This window comes from Lepidothrix coronata, unplaced genomic scaffold (genome assembly GCF_001604755.1).
Source record: "Lepidothrix coronata isolate B3197 unplaced genomic scaffold, Lepidothrix_coronata-1.0 Scaffold34, whole genome shotgun sequence".
Lineage (NCBI taxonomy): Eukaryota > Metazoa > Chordata > Aves > Passeriformes > Pipridae > Lepidothrix > Lepidothrix coronata.
The window spans coordinates 3762580-3778223 of NW_016690214.1; the positions used below are offsets into that span (position 1 = coordinate 3762580).

Here is a 15644-nt window from a genome sequence, read left to right on the forward strand (position 1 = left end):
TACAACTCTCCATTTTCAAATACCGTGACAGAGCAAAACTTAAATGCCATTAAAACTTCTACAAGATGAAGGAAAGACTCTCTTGCTCCAGGAGAAAAACAGGCTGTACGGTTTCATCTGAAAAACCAGAGATTGTGCTAAAGCACAACTCATTATTGCAGAAGTGCTCTGTGCTACCATGGCTCAGTCTCTCCTGTTACAAAAACCACGACCCCCCAATTGCTACACAGTCAGTGCTGTTTTCATGGTTAAAATAAACTATAGAGTCACAATACATCTACCTTTAAATTTTAATTCTGGTTTAGTTTGTGCTTGTTCCATACCCTCTCATCTCTGTGAGCTGCAACACCAAGGGCAGCAGGGGGAGCTCCCCCTTTATTTGTCAAGGTCTGGGTGTTTTTAAGCTGAATATCAAAGCAAAGAGACTATTGGAAAGACAACAGAAATCATAGCAAGAGCCTGGTCCTGCAAACGTTTGAGTGCAGACCCAACAGCCCACACAGCACTTTAGAATTAACAGCTCCACTCAAGGCTTTAAGTATTACAAGTGGCAGAAAATATTTACTGGATCAGGACAATAAATTCAGCACAGCAAAACCAGCCATTGGCTCTGCTGAGCAAACAGGAATGGATCCCATGCTGACCCTGCTGGAATTAATGGGAACTCAGCCTCTGAGTGATGTTCTGGCTGCTCTGGTGTCTGTGAGCAGACCCACTCCTTAGGCCATCCTGGATTTGACACACACTGGTAAGAGGTTACAGGTGTTATTTCATGGCAATTGCTCTCCAGACAGACACAGTTATTAGAAATAAAGCCCTGCAGTGAGCAGATAAAGAGGGCAGCTTCAGCAGGAGTAAACCCTTCATATTCTGGCATTCCAATGAAATTGCTGCAAAGCTTTAAATTTGATGGCAAGTCTGTCCCTGGCTCTGGCAGAGCCTAATTGCTCGGGGAAAGCAGCCTAGACAGCAGGGGCTCAGCACAGATGCTGAGGCAAAGTCCTTTAATCCACAAAAGACCAGCAAAAAGAAGCAAAGCTTTCCATAAATAGCAAGCACCATGCCTGTCCAGTATTCCACCCCCAGAGACACAGTGGGAATGAACTCCTCCAACACACTTCTCCTCTCCAGCATATTTACCTCCACTTGAAAAAGTCCTCTCCATCACTTCCAAGGGTCCCTACCACAAGTGAGACTTCTCAGCCCATCCTTCCCCATAGTTCCTGCTACTCAGCAGCTGAAGAAAATTAACTCTCTTTTACACCTGATGGTCCCATCAGCTGCTATGAAGGTGCACTACTCCTATGTCATGAGGTTTACCCAGCCCTGAAGTACTAAGGAGGGGGCAAGGCTTGATGTCCACTTGCAGAGGAACACAACACTTTTTGTTTGCACCATGCAAGAGTGAACAATGCTCTGGTTTGTGGAGGAGAGAGGCCAAGCTGCAGGTTTTAGATCCAGGCCTGGGAGTTTCTCCTTGCAGGAGGAGCTGCTACCAACCAGTTACAGAGCAGGCATTAAACACTCTGATCTTTGGGATTTTTTCAGGTTCCAACATTTAGCTTTTTGCTCAGATCCATCCCTGGATATGAAATGCTCAAACCAACATCATCAGAGGTCAACTCTGATCTGAATCTTTTGTTCTAGATGCCTAAACCCTCACAATTTAAATAAATTCAAGGCACCAAACTACCACAAAAACCTTGACACTGTATCACCTCTGGCCAGCAAACAATTTCTTCAGCACACTATAAAGGAAAGCATCTATGAGACAAATTAATTTGAAGTCTCATAAATAAGAAATACAGCAAGGCATTAGGATAGCAGAACTTGAATTTCAATATTTGGCTTCCAGTGCTAAGAATAGCACAGCTTCATACTCCATTACTGAAAAACCCACTGGATTTACAGTAGCATCTCATTTTGGTCTATTAATCTGATTGCCCCAAGCCATTGTAATAGGCTGAGATGTCAAAGAATCATATTTATAATCTGTTGCTGCCAAGACAAATTGCTTTTGTTTGATAACAAGCCTGATGCTACCCCTGAGATGTGGCTGCACTGCAAAATGAGAGGTAACAACAGTGGAAGCTTTCCATTCTGAAAGGCTGACGTACCCTTCCTGAACTTTAACATGAGCAATTTCATTTTTAAGGAAAATATGGCTGGTAGCCAAAGACCAATAAAATTTCCATGCTGTGAGGTGAGCAATAGAACCAGCTGTTCTAAAGAGATGCTGTGAAAACACGGAGCACAGTGTCTTATCAGAAAGAGATAGAGCTGCTGCTGTGATGATACTCACTTATCACTGACACTGGGTGAGTGTTGAAACGTTAATGATGTGCAAAGGGAGCTCTGGGTGGTGCTGCAGGACTGGGTGGTTTCTCTGCATCTGTTCACACACACTCCCCCCACCCCAATAACCATCACACAAATTATCTGGACCATACTGATAATTTGCTCAGTGTAAGAGCTTTAGGCTATTCATAAACTTGGAGTACAAGGTACTCCAGAGAGTTTGGTTCAGTCTTTGCAGGACTAGACCTTAGGATATGAATACAGGAATCAGTTCCCACAAGATGAGCAAGGATGAAAACTCCCAGGGCACCATCACTCTCTGGTACCTGCCAATATGACACACTGTCCCTCCCAGTAAAGGAAACACAGCTGCCCACTCCATCACTGAGGGAACTGCCCACCATGGACAAGGGCACAGTTATTACAGAACAGATGTTCTGGGTCACTTCTATCCCTTCCTGATCATATTTTGTGCATTTGTGCATGTCTTTAGACTGTGAATTACAGACGACTACCAGATGATTTACAGAGCCTGTGTCTTCCTTAACCTAGAACTCAGTTTGCCACAGCATTTCCTGCTCAAGGAAAACCTCCAGCACAGATTTTAGTGTCTATGCACTAAGGTATTAACTTTCCTTCTGGGCTTTCTCTTGCCTTCTCTTCAAACACATCAGTGTCACCTTGGATGGTGTCTGCAAGAACATGGACGAGAGCAGCTTCCCACTGTAATTTTACGTAATTACACACTGTCTTTGGCTGCCATAAACTTTAATTAAAATTGCTGTGGTGTTATGGTCTTGCATCGTTATGGCTTCATAATAATCTCATCATAGCAGACTCTCCAGAGGCCTCTCCCAGAATCACACCACGATCACTGTGACATTCACCCTGTCCCTGAAGTGCAGCCTCTGGGCTGTGACAGCACTCCAGCACTTTACAAAGGACATCCCGTGTGCCTGGAAGAGGACAGGGTGGATTATTTCGCTATGGGAAGTTAGAAAACTAATCAGCAGCCAAAGTGCCTCTTCACTGGTTTCTTTGCTGCCCTTTGGCCAAGCTATAAAGCACAGCAATGTCTGTGTCTTCTGTCCAGGACTGTGTCTACTTGCAAAGGTGGTGATTTGGTCCACATGGTCTCTATCCTCAGGGTTTGCATGGCCAACCTGTAATTAACCCTTTTCATTCCACAATATATGACCACAAGTACTCTGAAAACATTAATTAACTATAGACACCTTAAGAAGAGTATAATAGTCTTACATTTCCTGGAAGAGAAACTAAAGCCCGAGGGGTCTCTAACTTCCTGAGGTAAATAACAGCAGAACCTGGAAGTATCAGACCTGGGCACTGCCTGCCAACCACAAAGGTACTCTTTCTTCTGCTGTACTTGTCTTGAAACCACAACACATTTATTTTTACAAAAATTAACAGTAAACCAATGCACAAGCACCAGTGGATGCAGGAACTCCAGCACTGCTCACCATTAATACATGAGACACAAAAAAAGGAAAAATATCCTGGCTCTGTTCCCAGAGCTGCTCTACTGTCACTACAAATAACCACAGTCAAAAGAGAGGATGTCTTTGATCATTACATTTTCTGCAACCACAGAAACATTAGTGGAACTGAAGGGGATTATTTTTAAGAAATATGCACATACCTTTGATAGCAAAAACTCCGTGACAGAAGTCCTTAAAATTGATTCTTCCCAAATCATTTGGGTCCAAGTACTTTGCCAGTTTTTCCACCTAGAAGAAAAGATCAGAAAATATGTGTTGAGCTTGGTATATCATCTGTTGCTCAGATAGAATCTGTGTCTTTTACAGAAGACCACAACTGGGAGAATATCAGTAATTTTCACTTGAATAAGCCAACAAATTGTTCAGCAAGGAGAAATAATGTCTTTGTTTGGGTAAGGTGAGTTCTGACCAAACCTTCTTCAGCTGGGACTCAGTACTCTCCTATGTGGATCTCAAGAGCTTAATAAGTGGTGAATCTGTGACCTACCCTCTCATCTCAAAGCAGGGTGCCAACAGAATCTCCTTCTCTGCAAGCTCTTGCTGTGCATGGAGCTCCTAAGAAGTTAAAACCTCAGTGACTCCCATCCCTCTTATCAGAAGTTCTTGGGGAGGGAGAAAGGACAGACAAAAATGTGCACAACCCATAGCAGTCTCATCCCCTGAAAAATCCAGATTACAGGAGAGAAAACTCATTGGGCATTTGGGATAAAACAAAACTTCCTTGACGCAGCAGAGAATACAATTTTTGTATAGGAAAATTAGCAGTCCAAAAATATATTCATGTGATGAGACAGAGAAGGGTTGTGTTCAGTACACTATGCAAATAAGCAATGTACTTATTGCTTACAATCTCAGCTTCACAGTTTATCCTTTCTGATCACTACTCACCATAAAATGAGATTATACTGAACTTAAATGCAGCCGCAAAAGTGGCATTTGCCCCAGCAAAGGTCTGTCTGGAAGACTTTTCAAGAGGGTTTTGGGATAGAGGGAGAAAAGCAGCCTAGACTGGAGAGGCTGTTGTGTGCTGTGCTGTCTGGAAAAAAAGGAATGGGCAAACAAGCAGCTGAAAAAGAAGAAGTGAGAGGCAAAACAGTGCAGGGAGGTGGGGCAGTGCTGACCCCCCAGCTGGCTTTCTCTCTGTGATAACCCAGTCCCCTCGTGTGCCTGTGGCTTTGCCTGTAGTACCCAGCAGGGACCCTCTGGCTGCTCTGAGAGCTCACAACCAGCTGCAGCACAACCCTGACTTTGGTCTGGGCCCTGCAGACCCCCAGGAGAAGGAACAGGATGAGTGCAGGAAGCAGCAAGAGCAGGCACGCAGGACCCTGTACAATCCTGGTGCAGCACAATCCATGTGAGCTCAGATATGTCAGCCTGAGCAGCAACAAAAGCCCAGCTGGAAAGATGCAGCAAACGAATCCAGATGACCCAGTTTCTCAGTTTTCTGGTGTGGTGTTTTTTTTTTTCCCCCACATGCTCTAAAACCCAGCAGTTTCTCAAAGCCCTGCAGATAATGCACTAATGTGTGCGCATGACACTTCTTCCCTCAGATTCTCTCTGCTTATAAATTCCCTCTGTGCCAGTAAATGCCATGATAAGCCAAAGGGCTCATTTAGAACAAGCAAATCTAGATGAGAAAATGACAAAGTTTTTACTCATATGCAAAATTCTCTGTTGAATGAGAAAGGCACGATCTGATCCTTTACAATGAATCCTTTTGCCTCTCCTTTTCTTAGGGAAAATAAAAAAATCAGCTCATGTAGGCAGGGCAAATAAGGAGCTACGTGATGAGCTCAGAGCCTAGGACAAGTTAGAAATCTTCTTAAAACTTGCATATTGCAGAAGACTCCAAGAACTGCAGCCCTGCCAGCCAGGCAGCAGAGCCCAGATGTTCTTGTGTGACTCACGACCAAATTCCTATCCCTGGTATCACAAGAAATTACTGTAACCTCATTAATTTATAGCAGGAGAAGACATGTCTCTTTTCCCAAAACACAGCCACTTCACCAGAAACTGCAATGTGTGGTTAATGCACCCCAGGCTGGCTGGAAATCCTGACTGAAACCAGTGGAGACACACTTGACATGGAAAAGCCGGGTCAGTGTTATCCCTGCTCATCTACACCAACAACATTGATGCTGTAGAAGGATGAAGCAGTGGCAGGCAATTTGGGGGTGCATTCAAAGCAGCAGGATCAAGCAGGCTGCTGAGGCTGGGAGCAGCATGATTTTGCAGCTGAAAATCTTCCTGATCGCTGTGGCAGCTTAAATACGTGGCAGATGTGTCACCTGGTGTAACTCAGGCTTTGATGAAGACCCTGGTGTGGCCACCAGCTGAGCATCTGTCCCCTCACGGATCCAGCAACAGCATCTCATCAGACACCAGCCTTCTGGGTTACAGGGTCAGCCTCTAACTCTCTGACACATGGCAAGCTCCCCTCACTGTAATGTCAGTAAATACCATTTCAGATGCTTGCAGGGTTGCTTTAGAGATTTTTATTTCCTGTAGGTCTTTTGCTAAGAGGCAACAAATTGTGTCATAGGTTTTAATGTACAGATTCCTGCAGCCAGCTGGGAAGCCTCTACACTATTTCATATTGTGCTATAACACAGTAGTGTCACTGGGTGTTCCCAGTGAATCTGGCACATTAAGTTTATTTCTCAAAGTTGATCCAATGATGTTAGTCTACCTTGTTGCTCAGATATATACAATTACACTTTTAAAACCAAATTAAATAAGATGTTATATGCCTGGGGGTGTGTATTATGGAGGAACAGAGAACACGTTCACGTTTAGGTCTAAGCAATGTCTTAACAGTAAATGAAATTATCACCTGAGCAAAGTGCTTCAGTCTCCAGTTTCCCTTAAATCTAATTTGCAGGTTTTCAATTAGATTTTATAATGCAAATAACTCAGTGCTGGAGATGAAGAAGAATTTACAGAACAGGCTGATGGAATTAATGCCAGCAGTGCTCAGATCTTCAGCCAGGCCTGATCACCACAGCTCCCAGCACAGGTCAGGGGCTATAAGATTTTGATCAACTGGGCCTACATTTGGATGGATACTTGCAGAGAGTTTGTGCATTAATATACACACATGTATAAATCCCTGCATATCTGAGTTTTGAGCCTGCAGTGCACTTGATCATGCCTTTTTACCAGCAGCTTTCTGGGACAAGGCAAGAAGCTCCTCCTAGTTAATTCCAGACTGAAGGCGTTACTTAAAATTAATCTCAAGTTTCAATCTGTGGCCAAATAAACTGCTGATGTCATTGCAGGGGACACAGGACTGCAAAACCAACTGCTGCCAAAATCCAGAGCTGAAATGACTGTGTGATTCTTGTGGTATCTACAGGCAGCACAGGGAACATACCATGTGCTCCAGAGCTTAACATCATAAGCCATCAGGATGAGCTAGAGGTAGTGGTTTGGGCTGGGGACAGACACTGCACAGAGCAGTCCCCCACCATGTGGTTCACACACCACAAACAAGGTCTGGATTGCAAACTACTTCTGCATTGTAGGAAGCAGACAAGGACAGAAAAAATGAGCTGCAGGCTCAATAATCCAGCTGGTTCTTTTGGCAGCTGCGAAGGTCTCTCTAATGAACCCCTCAGCAGACATCCAATAGTCTCAGAGAGAAGACATAAATCATTTTTGCTTTGGGAAACAATTGGAGAAAACCAAACCTCTGTCTGTATTGTTTAACTTGCCTGGATGAATGGTGATTATCCTTTCAATGCAAACATGTTTCTCCATTGTAATAACAGCTCACTTCAGCCAAAGCATTTTCCTCATCTCTGCTGGGTTTCCCAGCTATCCTGACTGCCCTGGGAAGGGGTGTTTGCCCCGTGCTGCCTTCTGACACATCAAAGGAAGCTGGGAACACTTTAAAGAGAAGAACAGAAGGGATGTTTGTAGCAGAGGGAGTGGAGGAAGGGGAGAGAGGAGAAGTCAGTGACAGACCTCAGAAGAGATTTACTGGAACTGATCTCTTCCTGCAAGGGAGTTCAATACAGGTATTGAATGGCCAAGGAACCCTCCCAGGACTCCTGGCCAGCTCTCGTACTGATGCTGACAAAGCAGCCAGGCACTTCTTCCAGCAAAGATTTTCTGACTGGAACTAAATCCTGCTTCCATTTCCAGGCAAGAAGAAACTCAGACCTCTACTGACCTCACTTAATTTGCTTCCAAAACCGACCAGCACAGAAGAGATTTTGTTAACACACAGAAATCTGTAAGATTTACATGTAACTGAGTTCAGAGGGACCCCACGCTGACTCTATCCACTGAAATCCTGCAGCAGGATCCAAGTCACAGCCAGAAAATGCCATTTGAAATAAACACCTCGTCTCAGCAGTCTGCCTTCATGCTGCAGGAGCCTGTGAGCACGTCTCACCCTGAAGTGCAAGCAGGGAGCACCTGGGAGCTGTGACAATGGCAAGACAAGCACTTGCAGGAAAGGTCAGGCTGTGCTGCGGCAGCGACATTTGGGCAGGATCTCCTGAGGCAGGAGCATTGGTGAGAAACCTCAAAAAACAGGAAAAGGAGATTAAACATGTAAATGCTGCAGGGTGGAATTAAGTGAGCTTCCCACATGATTTATACAGGGAGCAGGAATTGCACTTGCTCTGATTTTAACAGAAATCTGAGGAAGGGGTGTCATTTTATATCTTCATGGAACAAAAATGCAGAGGCAGGATCTGTTCCAGCTGAGCAGGGCCAGGCAGTGCAGCCACCACGTGTGCCAAGAGCCACCCCTGGCTCTTTAAACATCCCTGAGTGTCCTAAGCATCGATGTGGTCCTGGATGCTGGAGCTCTTCAGACACAAGAGCTATCTTTTGATGAGCTGGGATTTACAGAGGGAGGGGAAAAGAACAAGACTTCTTTGTGATATTCTGGCATTTCAGGGAAGCAGTGCAAGATGAGGGAAATTATTTTACGTTGCAGTGGAGAAACTAACACTCCCACAGCTGTGGTACCCACTGTCATAAGAGATGCTGAAAACCCAGACAGGTCACAGAGAACTGACATACAATTCACATGCTGTGGAAACACCTTATGCAACCAAACAAAGAGAGTTTTTTCTGTTTAATATGGCAAAAGGGAAACCAAGTGGTGATTTGTTACTAGGTATAAAGACTTCTGAAAGCAGGGAATTGCAGGTTCTAAAAGACTCTCTAGTCTAGCAGAGGAAAGCCATAAAGAATCATTATCTGCAAAATGAAACTGAACAAATTACAATTAAAAGCAAAGCACAATTTTTATATCAGCGTGATTGTTTACCCATCAGAACCATAAAACAGGAGGGGTCTGGGACTATAAAAAGGAAATGGAGTTCCTCATCTGAGGCTTTTTGAGAAGACAGTGAGATACACCTGGAAGATTTACCAGCCCAGGGTAAGTGGGTTAAAAGCTGTGCTGTCACCATTTCAGGACATCACACTAAATAACCTGATGCTCTCCCTGAACCTGACCCTCAAGCACACAAAGGACCGTGTTCCCAGTCACATGTGTAAGGAGTGGAAGAGCAGCATTTAGGGATCAGGAGTCCAACAAACTGCCTGCCCTTGCCACTGGGATCTGGCAGACTGTGTACGTGAATAATTCACACCCCGGCAAACGGCGTCATGAATTTCCATCAGCTGCTGTCTGATCCCAAAGCATGCAGGGACATACATCATTGCTGGAAACAATGGCTTTGAATTTTGATTTGAAGCATCAGTCATTGCCCCTTTATCTGCAGCCTTCAAGCCTGAAAGTTGGCTTCTCTGTAAGCTTTCTGTAAACAGAAACGACTGCTTCGCTTTCTGCTTTAACTGTGCACACCCAATTCACCAGCCAGAGGGCAGATTTTGGGGCTGTATCCTAAATGACATCAGCAAATTTGCTGAATAATCTTGGCCTTGACTTTGAGCAAATTCCCAAATCTGTCAAATTCATCATTTACTAATGGCCGCAATAACAAAAATCCCATCAAATTCAAGGGGGCCCATTCACTGTCTCTCCTGGGTTTAGCATCAACACATGGAATTGCATCATCTTCCAAATATGAACTGTGTCCTTGGGGCCTTGGTCCAGCAGGAGAAAAATATCCACCAGATACCCAGATGGAGAAAACATCCACAATGTGGCGTTTTGAGGAGTGTGTGAAGTGTATCAGTGAATTACAAAGGCACAGAAGGAAAGAGGTGGTTCCAGAGGCTTTGCAGGTGGCTGAGGGCATTCAGAGGAAAAAGGAAAGCTTCTGCTGTTCATGTGTTATTAATGCTCTGTGTAAGCATCACCTGGGCTCAGGTGGGCAACAGATGGTGAGTGCAGCTGAACTGTTGGATCAGGAATGGTGTATTAGTAACCTGTGCTGTGCTGCAGTGAAACTTGCCCCACTGGGCAGACCCATTTCATCATCATTTTATTATCTTCTGGAAAAAGACTGAGCCTCATGGTACTGCACAGAGAGAACACATGAGGGATGAATTTGTTTAAAACATTCTAATATGCTAAATGAGCTATTAGGAGAACATAATACTCCATGAACTTCAATGAATGTTTGTGCAAAACAGAAATCCAGGCATTGCTAGGAAAATTGATGCTATGATTTCTGTTCCCTGTTGAGAAATAACTTGCAGTGTTTAATACACACGATGACACAAACCTAATTTGAGATAACCACAAATACAATTCTTGCCATATTACATATCTTACAGTTAGAATTTCTAACCACAGCTGAGATCCAAAAGTCATTACACCTGAGGAACCCCTTCTCTCACACCATATACCTCACTGGTTATACCCCTCTGCTTACAGAACAAAATGGTTTATGACCACAGAGAATCACCAGTAAACTCTTATAGAGAGTGCCTGTGAACAGCTCTGAATCTGACCTCACTCAAGAAAGGATCATTGCCTGGAATTATGTATTCAGAACTTCCTCAGAGCACACAGCTCACAGCCTCAGAAACTACTTTTCCCCATCCTATCTGCAAGCCAGAGACCACCAAAATCCTGGTGAGTTTTTCCTCTGCCATCTAAACCTTTGGATGCATCAATTGTTTATACAGGCAATACTATTAGAACAGCATTTCACATTTATTTTGTCCTTCCTGACTTAATATAGCAGCTGACAATGAGCAAGCACCACAATCACAAGACCAGGATCTCTCTACAGTCTCCCCCATCATCTATGATTATGTGAGAGCCTTTCAATTAGCTACTTGAACAGAGCTGATTTGAACAGGATTCCGTTTCCCTCCTTCCCTCTGATGCTGTGTTGCAAAACAAGACATTTGGCTGGGCCCACCAATCTTACAACAGTCTATGGGGAATCCCACACAGTCTGGAATACCATGGGAACAGAGAGCAAGGCTAAAAATATGCCAGGCCATCTGTTCACTCTACAGTGATTTTTTTTGTGTCGCTCTGGAAACAAAGGGTTAACACGTTGAACTGTTTTCCTAAACCCACTGATTTACCCACTTGCTAAAATAAGCAGGGCTGCATTAACACCTTCTCCTCCACAGCTCCCAGAACTGCAACCAAGGCTTCCAGGAAAACAAGGCTGTTAGGAAAAACTGTGACAAGCAAAATGAGGCACAGCCCATCATCATCTCCATTAGCATAAGTCAAATGTAACACAAAATAGCCAGATCTCAAGAGGCACATGAGGCAAGTGGTCATGTGGGTGCAGCCAGTTTGCCTTTAAACAAGGAGGAAAATGTTTGGATAACATCAGGCTTATCTACAAGTGCTGCAGCAAGGATTCCTTTCCAGTGAAAATATTCTTCCTCTCTGCAGTTTGTGGTGTGTGTGATTGTTCTCATCAAAGCATAAAGGGACACAGAATGATGTTTTTCATGGCTTTCAGTTGTGAGACATCAGCCAGATGGGATCTACTCTTGGAATAATTATCTTTTTTTGAAGTAAAACTGGGGAGAGAGGTGGGGCACATGGTGCCAGAAAACACTTTCTTGTCATCTTCCCTGCTGACACATCTGCAGTCACATTTTAATTGAGGTGTTATCATATGCAAAGAACAAGCAAAATTCCAAAGACCAGCAGGAAGGAGATGAAGAGGGTGGGGAGAACAGAGCAACTGTGAACCATGAGTGGTAGGTAGGTCACAGCGTGCAGCTCAGACATCAGGGGATGTCCAAGGATATACCAGGGAAATCACAGTGCCCCGAGCCAAATGGAACCTGCAGGAAATTCACCAAACCAGAGCCTAAAGCCAGTGCCACTGCTACAAGCGTGGTCCAGGCTTGTGCTGAAATCCAGGCAGTGCCTGCAGACTGCAGGGCTGACACAAAACCACAACAAGGCATTTTCTGCCAGCACTTCACTTGTTCATTTCTGATTCACTGGTCAAAACCACCTTTAAGTGCAACAGCAGACTCACCAGATACCATATCACCCAACTTTGCCAGCAAATCCAAACAGGTTGGATTTCCAACCTCAAAGATACAAGGCAGGTGTTACACTTCAGACAGTCACTTGACTATGTGCTTTATTGTTACATTCTCTCCTTAATGCATAAAACCAACCCAACAATATGCAGCCAGCACACAGCGCTGTGTCTCGCACACAACATCTACATCCAAAAACAATTTAGTGGCCTGAGAGCCAGCCAGAGACCTGCCCAGGGCAGCGTGATTTGGGCATCCTCAGCTCTCTCAGCCTGGTCTCCTGAAAGCAGTTTTGAACCCAGCTGTTAAAAGGGAATGTGGCTTTTGGCATTCTCACAGATACAGAGCGTGAAATGTAGGTCTTGAGATCCGATCTCAAATGAAAAAGCCTGAGCAGCAGTCCTGAAATTAAACTGAATGAAAGAAATTTCACGGCAAATTAATGCCTTGACACAAATCCTGGGAGGAATGAGTATGGGATGAATCCAGCTCAGGGAGACACACATTAGTTAAGATGACAAACATCAGGCAGAAAGGTATGATTAAAAGAACAATCTTGCTTTTAGCTGAAGAGAAAGATCTTAACCTTTAGAAAAGTGTGGCTGGGAGATAACGTCCTTCCCCAAAGAACAGAGGAGGAAATGAGCAGTAAGTACCACTCACTGTGGTGGGATAATTACCAAGTCTGGAATGAGGCTGACAGGTTTGAACAGCAGCTGACTCCTCTGACGTCAAGCCAAGGGAAGCTCAGATAAGAAGGATGTGACAGCAGTGGATGAATTGGGACTGTTAATGCTAAGAGGGGGCAGCAAGGAAGCCCTGACCAAGAGCTACCAGGGGCTGAGGGAAGGAGGGAGTCCTTGCTGTTCCTGACCAGAGCACTCACACGGTGTTCATCTTTTGTAATTCCCCTGTGCCTTGCTTCAGCTGGCAGCTCCAGGCAATGCAGCAGCCCAGAAGCCCCCTCATACCTCCCGTTCCCTGTGTCATGAGCAATTATCCCCCTGGAGAAATGTGTCATTCAAACCGCAGCGGAGATTTTCACTGTGTAAAACCACACGTAGAAATCCACATTGCTCTTTGATCTCCACTGGGAAAGACTTTAGAAGGAATGATAATTAGCTGGCATTTTTATGTAGGAAGGGACAGATGAAATACAAAGCCCGTGTGCACAGAAAATGAATGTTCTTCACAGCCTCAGAAGCTGTACAAGAGTGCTCCCCGTTACAGGGCTGCCTGCACTGTGCCTGCATCCTTATTAGCCTGGTCAACATTAGTACTTCTTAATGGTTACAAGGCTGAATGGAAGACAGATCCAAAGCCCAATACAAAATGAAACAAAATAAAGGTGCACAGCTACAATGGGATTGTACTTTTGTGTTTAAAAAGTGTGCCCAATTCATCTGCTATCAATTAGTGTTGGCATTGTAAGAATCTCAGTGAGGGACTGGAGCCACTATTCTCAGCTCACTGTACACAAAGGTAATTTTCTCTACTGACATGTGATTTTACCTTCTCTTTTTATCCAGAAACAGATGGACTGCAAGGTGTGCTGGGCCCAGGGACTAAGTAGGAAAGGCAGATTTTGGAAAAGAGATTTGGGTAATGATGTGATGACTTCCATCAGCTGCAAAATCACCTCTCACAGGCTCAGGTAAGCAGGTCACTGCTCCCAGTCCAGCTGTTAATCAAGATAATAGTCACCAGAGAGGCATTTCTGTCCAGCTGTATGTGGGAGTGTGACTGTTCATGCCTGTATGTGTGGCACAGAAGTCCACAAGGCTGCTCCTGTTGTGTGAGTGTTCCCTCCTAAAGCCTTTTTAAGAAGTTACTGTTTTGATCTAGCTCATTTCTACTGCTGCCTTTTTCAGTGCCTTTTAGTAGGACTGTAGCTCGCCTTTTCTGTCAACTTGTGTATATTTATCATCTCTCTGTGGTTTATGCTGATTTATTTTTGATATCTGTTGATGCTTTGTGTATCACTATGTGAATCACTTTTCCCCACATTAGAATCAAACCAAACAGCCTGACCAAAAACGTAGTCATTTTGATTTTTCCAGCTAATAGAAGTCCCCTGTAGTTATTATGACAACATGTCACCACAGGGCCACAGACAGTGAAAATTAATTGCTTGGAAAGCAAAACCAACCAACCCTTTCACTGTCAAAACAGAACAGGTCCTGTTCAAGGGAATCAGGAGAGGTTCTCCTAAAAGAAACCCCAGAAATAAGGTAAGAATTGGTCACTGGATCTCAAAATATTATCTCTGGTGTAGAACATCCCCTACTGCCAGTCAGTCTATGTGCAGTTCTGCTTTGGAGCACCTACACAAGAGGTGAGTGGACTAGTTTATCCTTTTCCCTGTACCTCACCCCAATTCCAGGCATAACACATACAGTGAAACATTATTTCTAAAGTAGCTGAGCCCCTTTAAAAATCAGAGAAGGAACTCACACTCCCATCTTGGCCTTTCAGTTCACAGACTCTTCTTTGCTTCACAGTTACCACTTTAAACACTCTTGACAAATTTATTGATCCCCTGTGAAATCCCTAATGGCTAAAAACTGATTATTGTGTATTTGCCAGACCTTCCACAGTGCAGTTTCTCTCAAATACCCAGAGCTTCTGCTGCTGCTGCCTTCTCTCAACCTGCCAAAACCGTGCTTGCATCTATTTTCCTCCAACATAAAGATGCCTTGTAGGAGTTAGGACCAAGAGGTGAGAGAATGCAGAAATCACAATAGATTTATACTGCAAGGCCCTCACCCAGCTGCATTTCACTGCAGTGCTGGGTGTGAGAAGCCAATTCACTAGTTCCTGGATGTGTACCAGGGCCAGGAAAGCAAAGGTTGTGCATTGCCAGTCTCTGATGTGCTTTATCTGCAGGTGCTCAGGAGATACCTGGTACAGCAACAAGGCTGCAATTCACCTTTCAGTGATAAGGCTCAGCAAAGCAAAGACTGTGTATGAAACATGAGGTGGGGTGCTGAGAGCCTGAAAGAACCAAAGGAACCTTCTGGAACACCTTTCACTGGACCAGGTCAATAAACAAATCCGTACTGGGCATGGAGTGGAGCAGTTTTGTGGTTTGTAACCATCCTAAGTTAAACATAGACATTTTCACATGTTTGTCTGCACTGTGTGAGCATGGAGGGCTCCCCACAGAGAGGGCTGATGGGCTAAGTCTGCCTAACATGTTCAGGGACTGGGTGCCTTTTTGTACATATTTTCTTAAAATCCCTCTCTGAAGAGTCTGACTGCAGGAGGTGATCAACCTCGGGGCTGCAGCTTTGTCAGTGTATGAGGGGAAATGCTGAAGGAAAAATGAGCTGGGGCCAAAACACAGCGTTGGTGCCTCAGTAAGAGCAGGGAGGCACTTCTACCCCACTGCAAACTTCATCCTAGAGTGACCTGCTGAAGAGC

At 44.4% G+C, this 15644-nt stretch overlaps 1 protein-coding gene across 3 annotated transcripts in view; it reads right to left on the reverse strand.

Moving 5' to 3' along the window:
* Positions 1-15644, reverse strand: part of RAB11FIP4 (RAB11 family interacting protein 4) — a 113253-nt gene that overhangs the window by 72359 nt on the left and 25250 nt on the right. For all 3 annotated transcript variants that reach the window (XR_001874266.1, XM_017812111.1, XM_017812112.1), the window contains exon 2: positions 3959-4046. Coding sequence is in view for 2 of the 3 variants with exons in the window: in XM_017812111.1 (XP_017667600.1) it covers positions 3959-4046 (88 nt within the window). In the remaining variant the exon portion in view is untranslated. The remainder of the gene's footprint in view (positions 1-3958; positions 4047-15644) is intronic.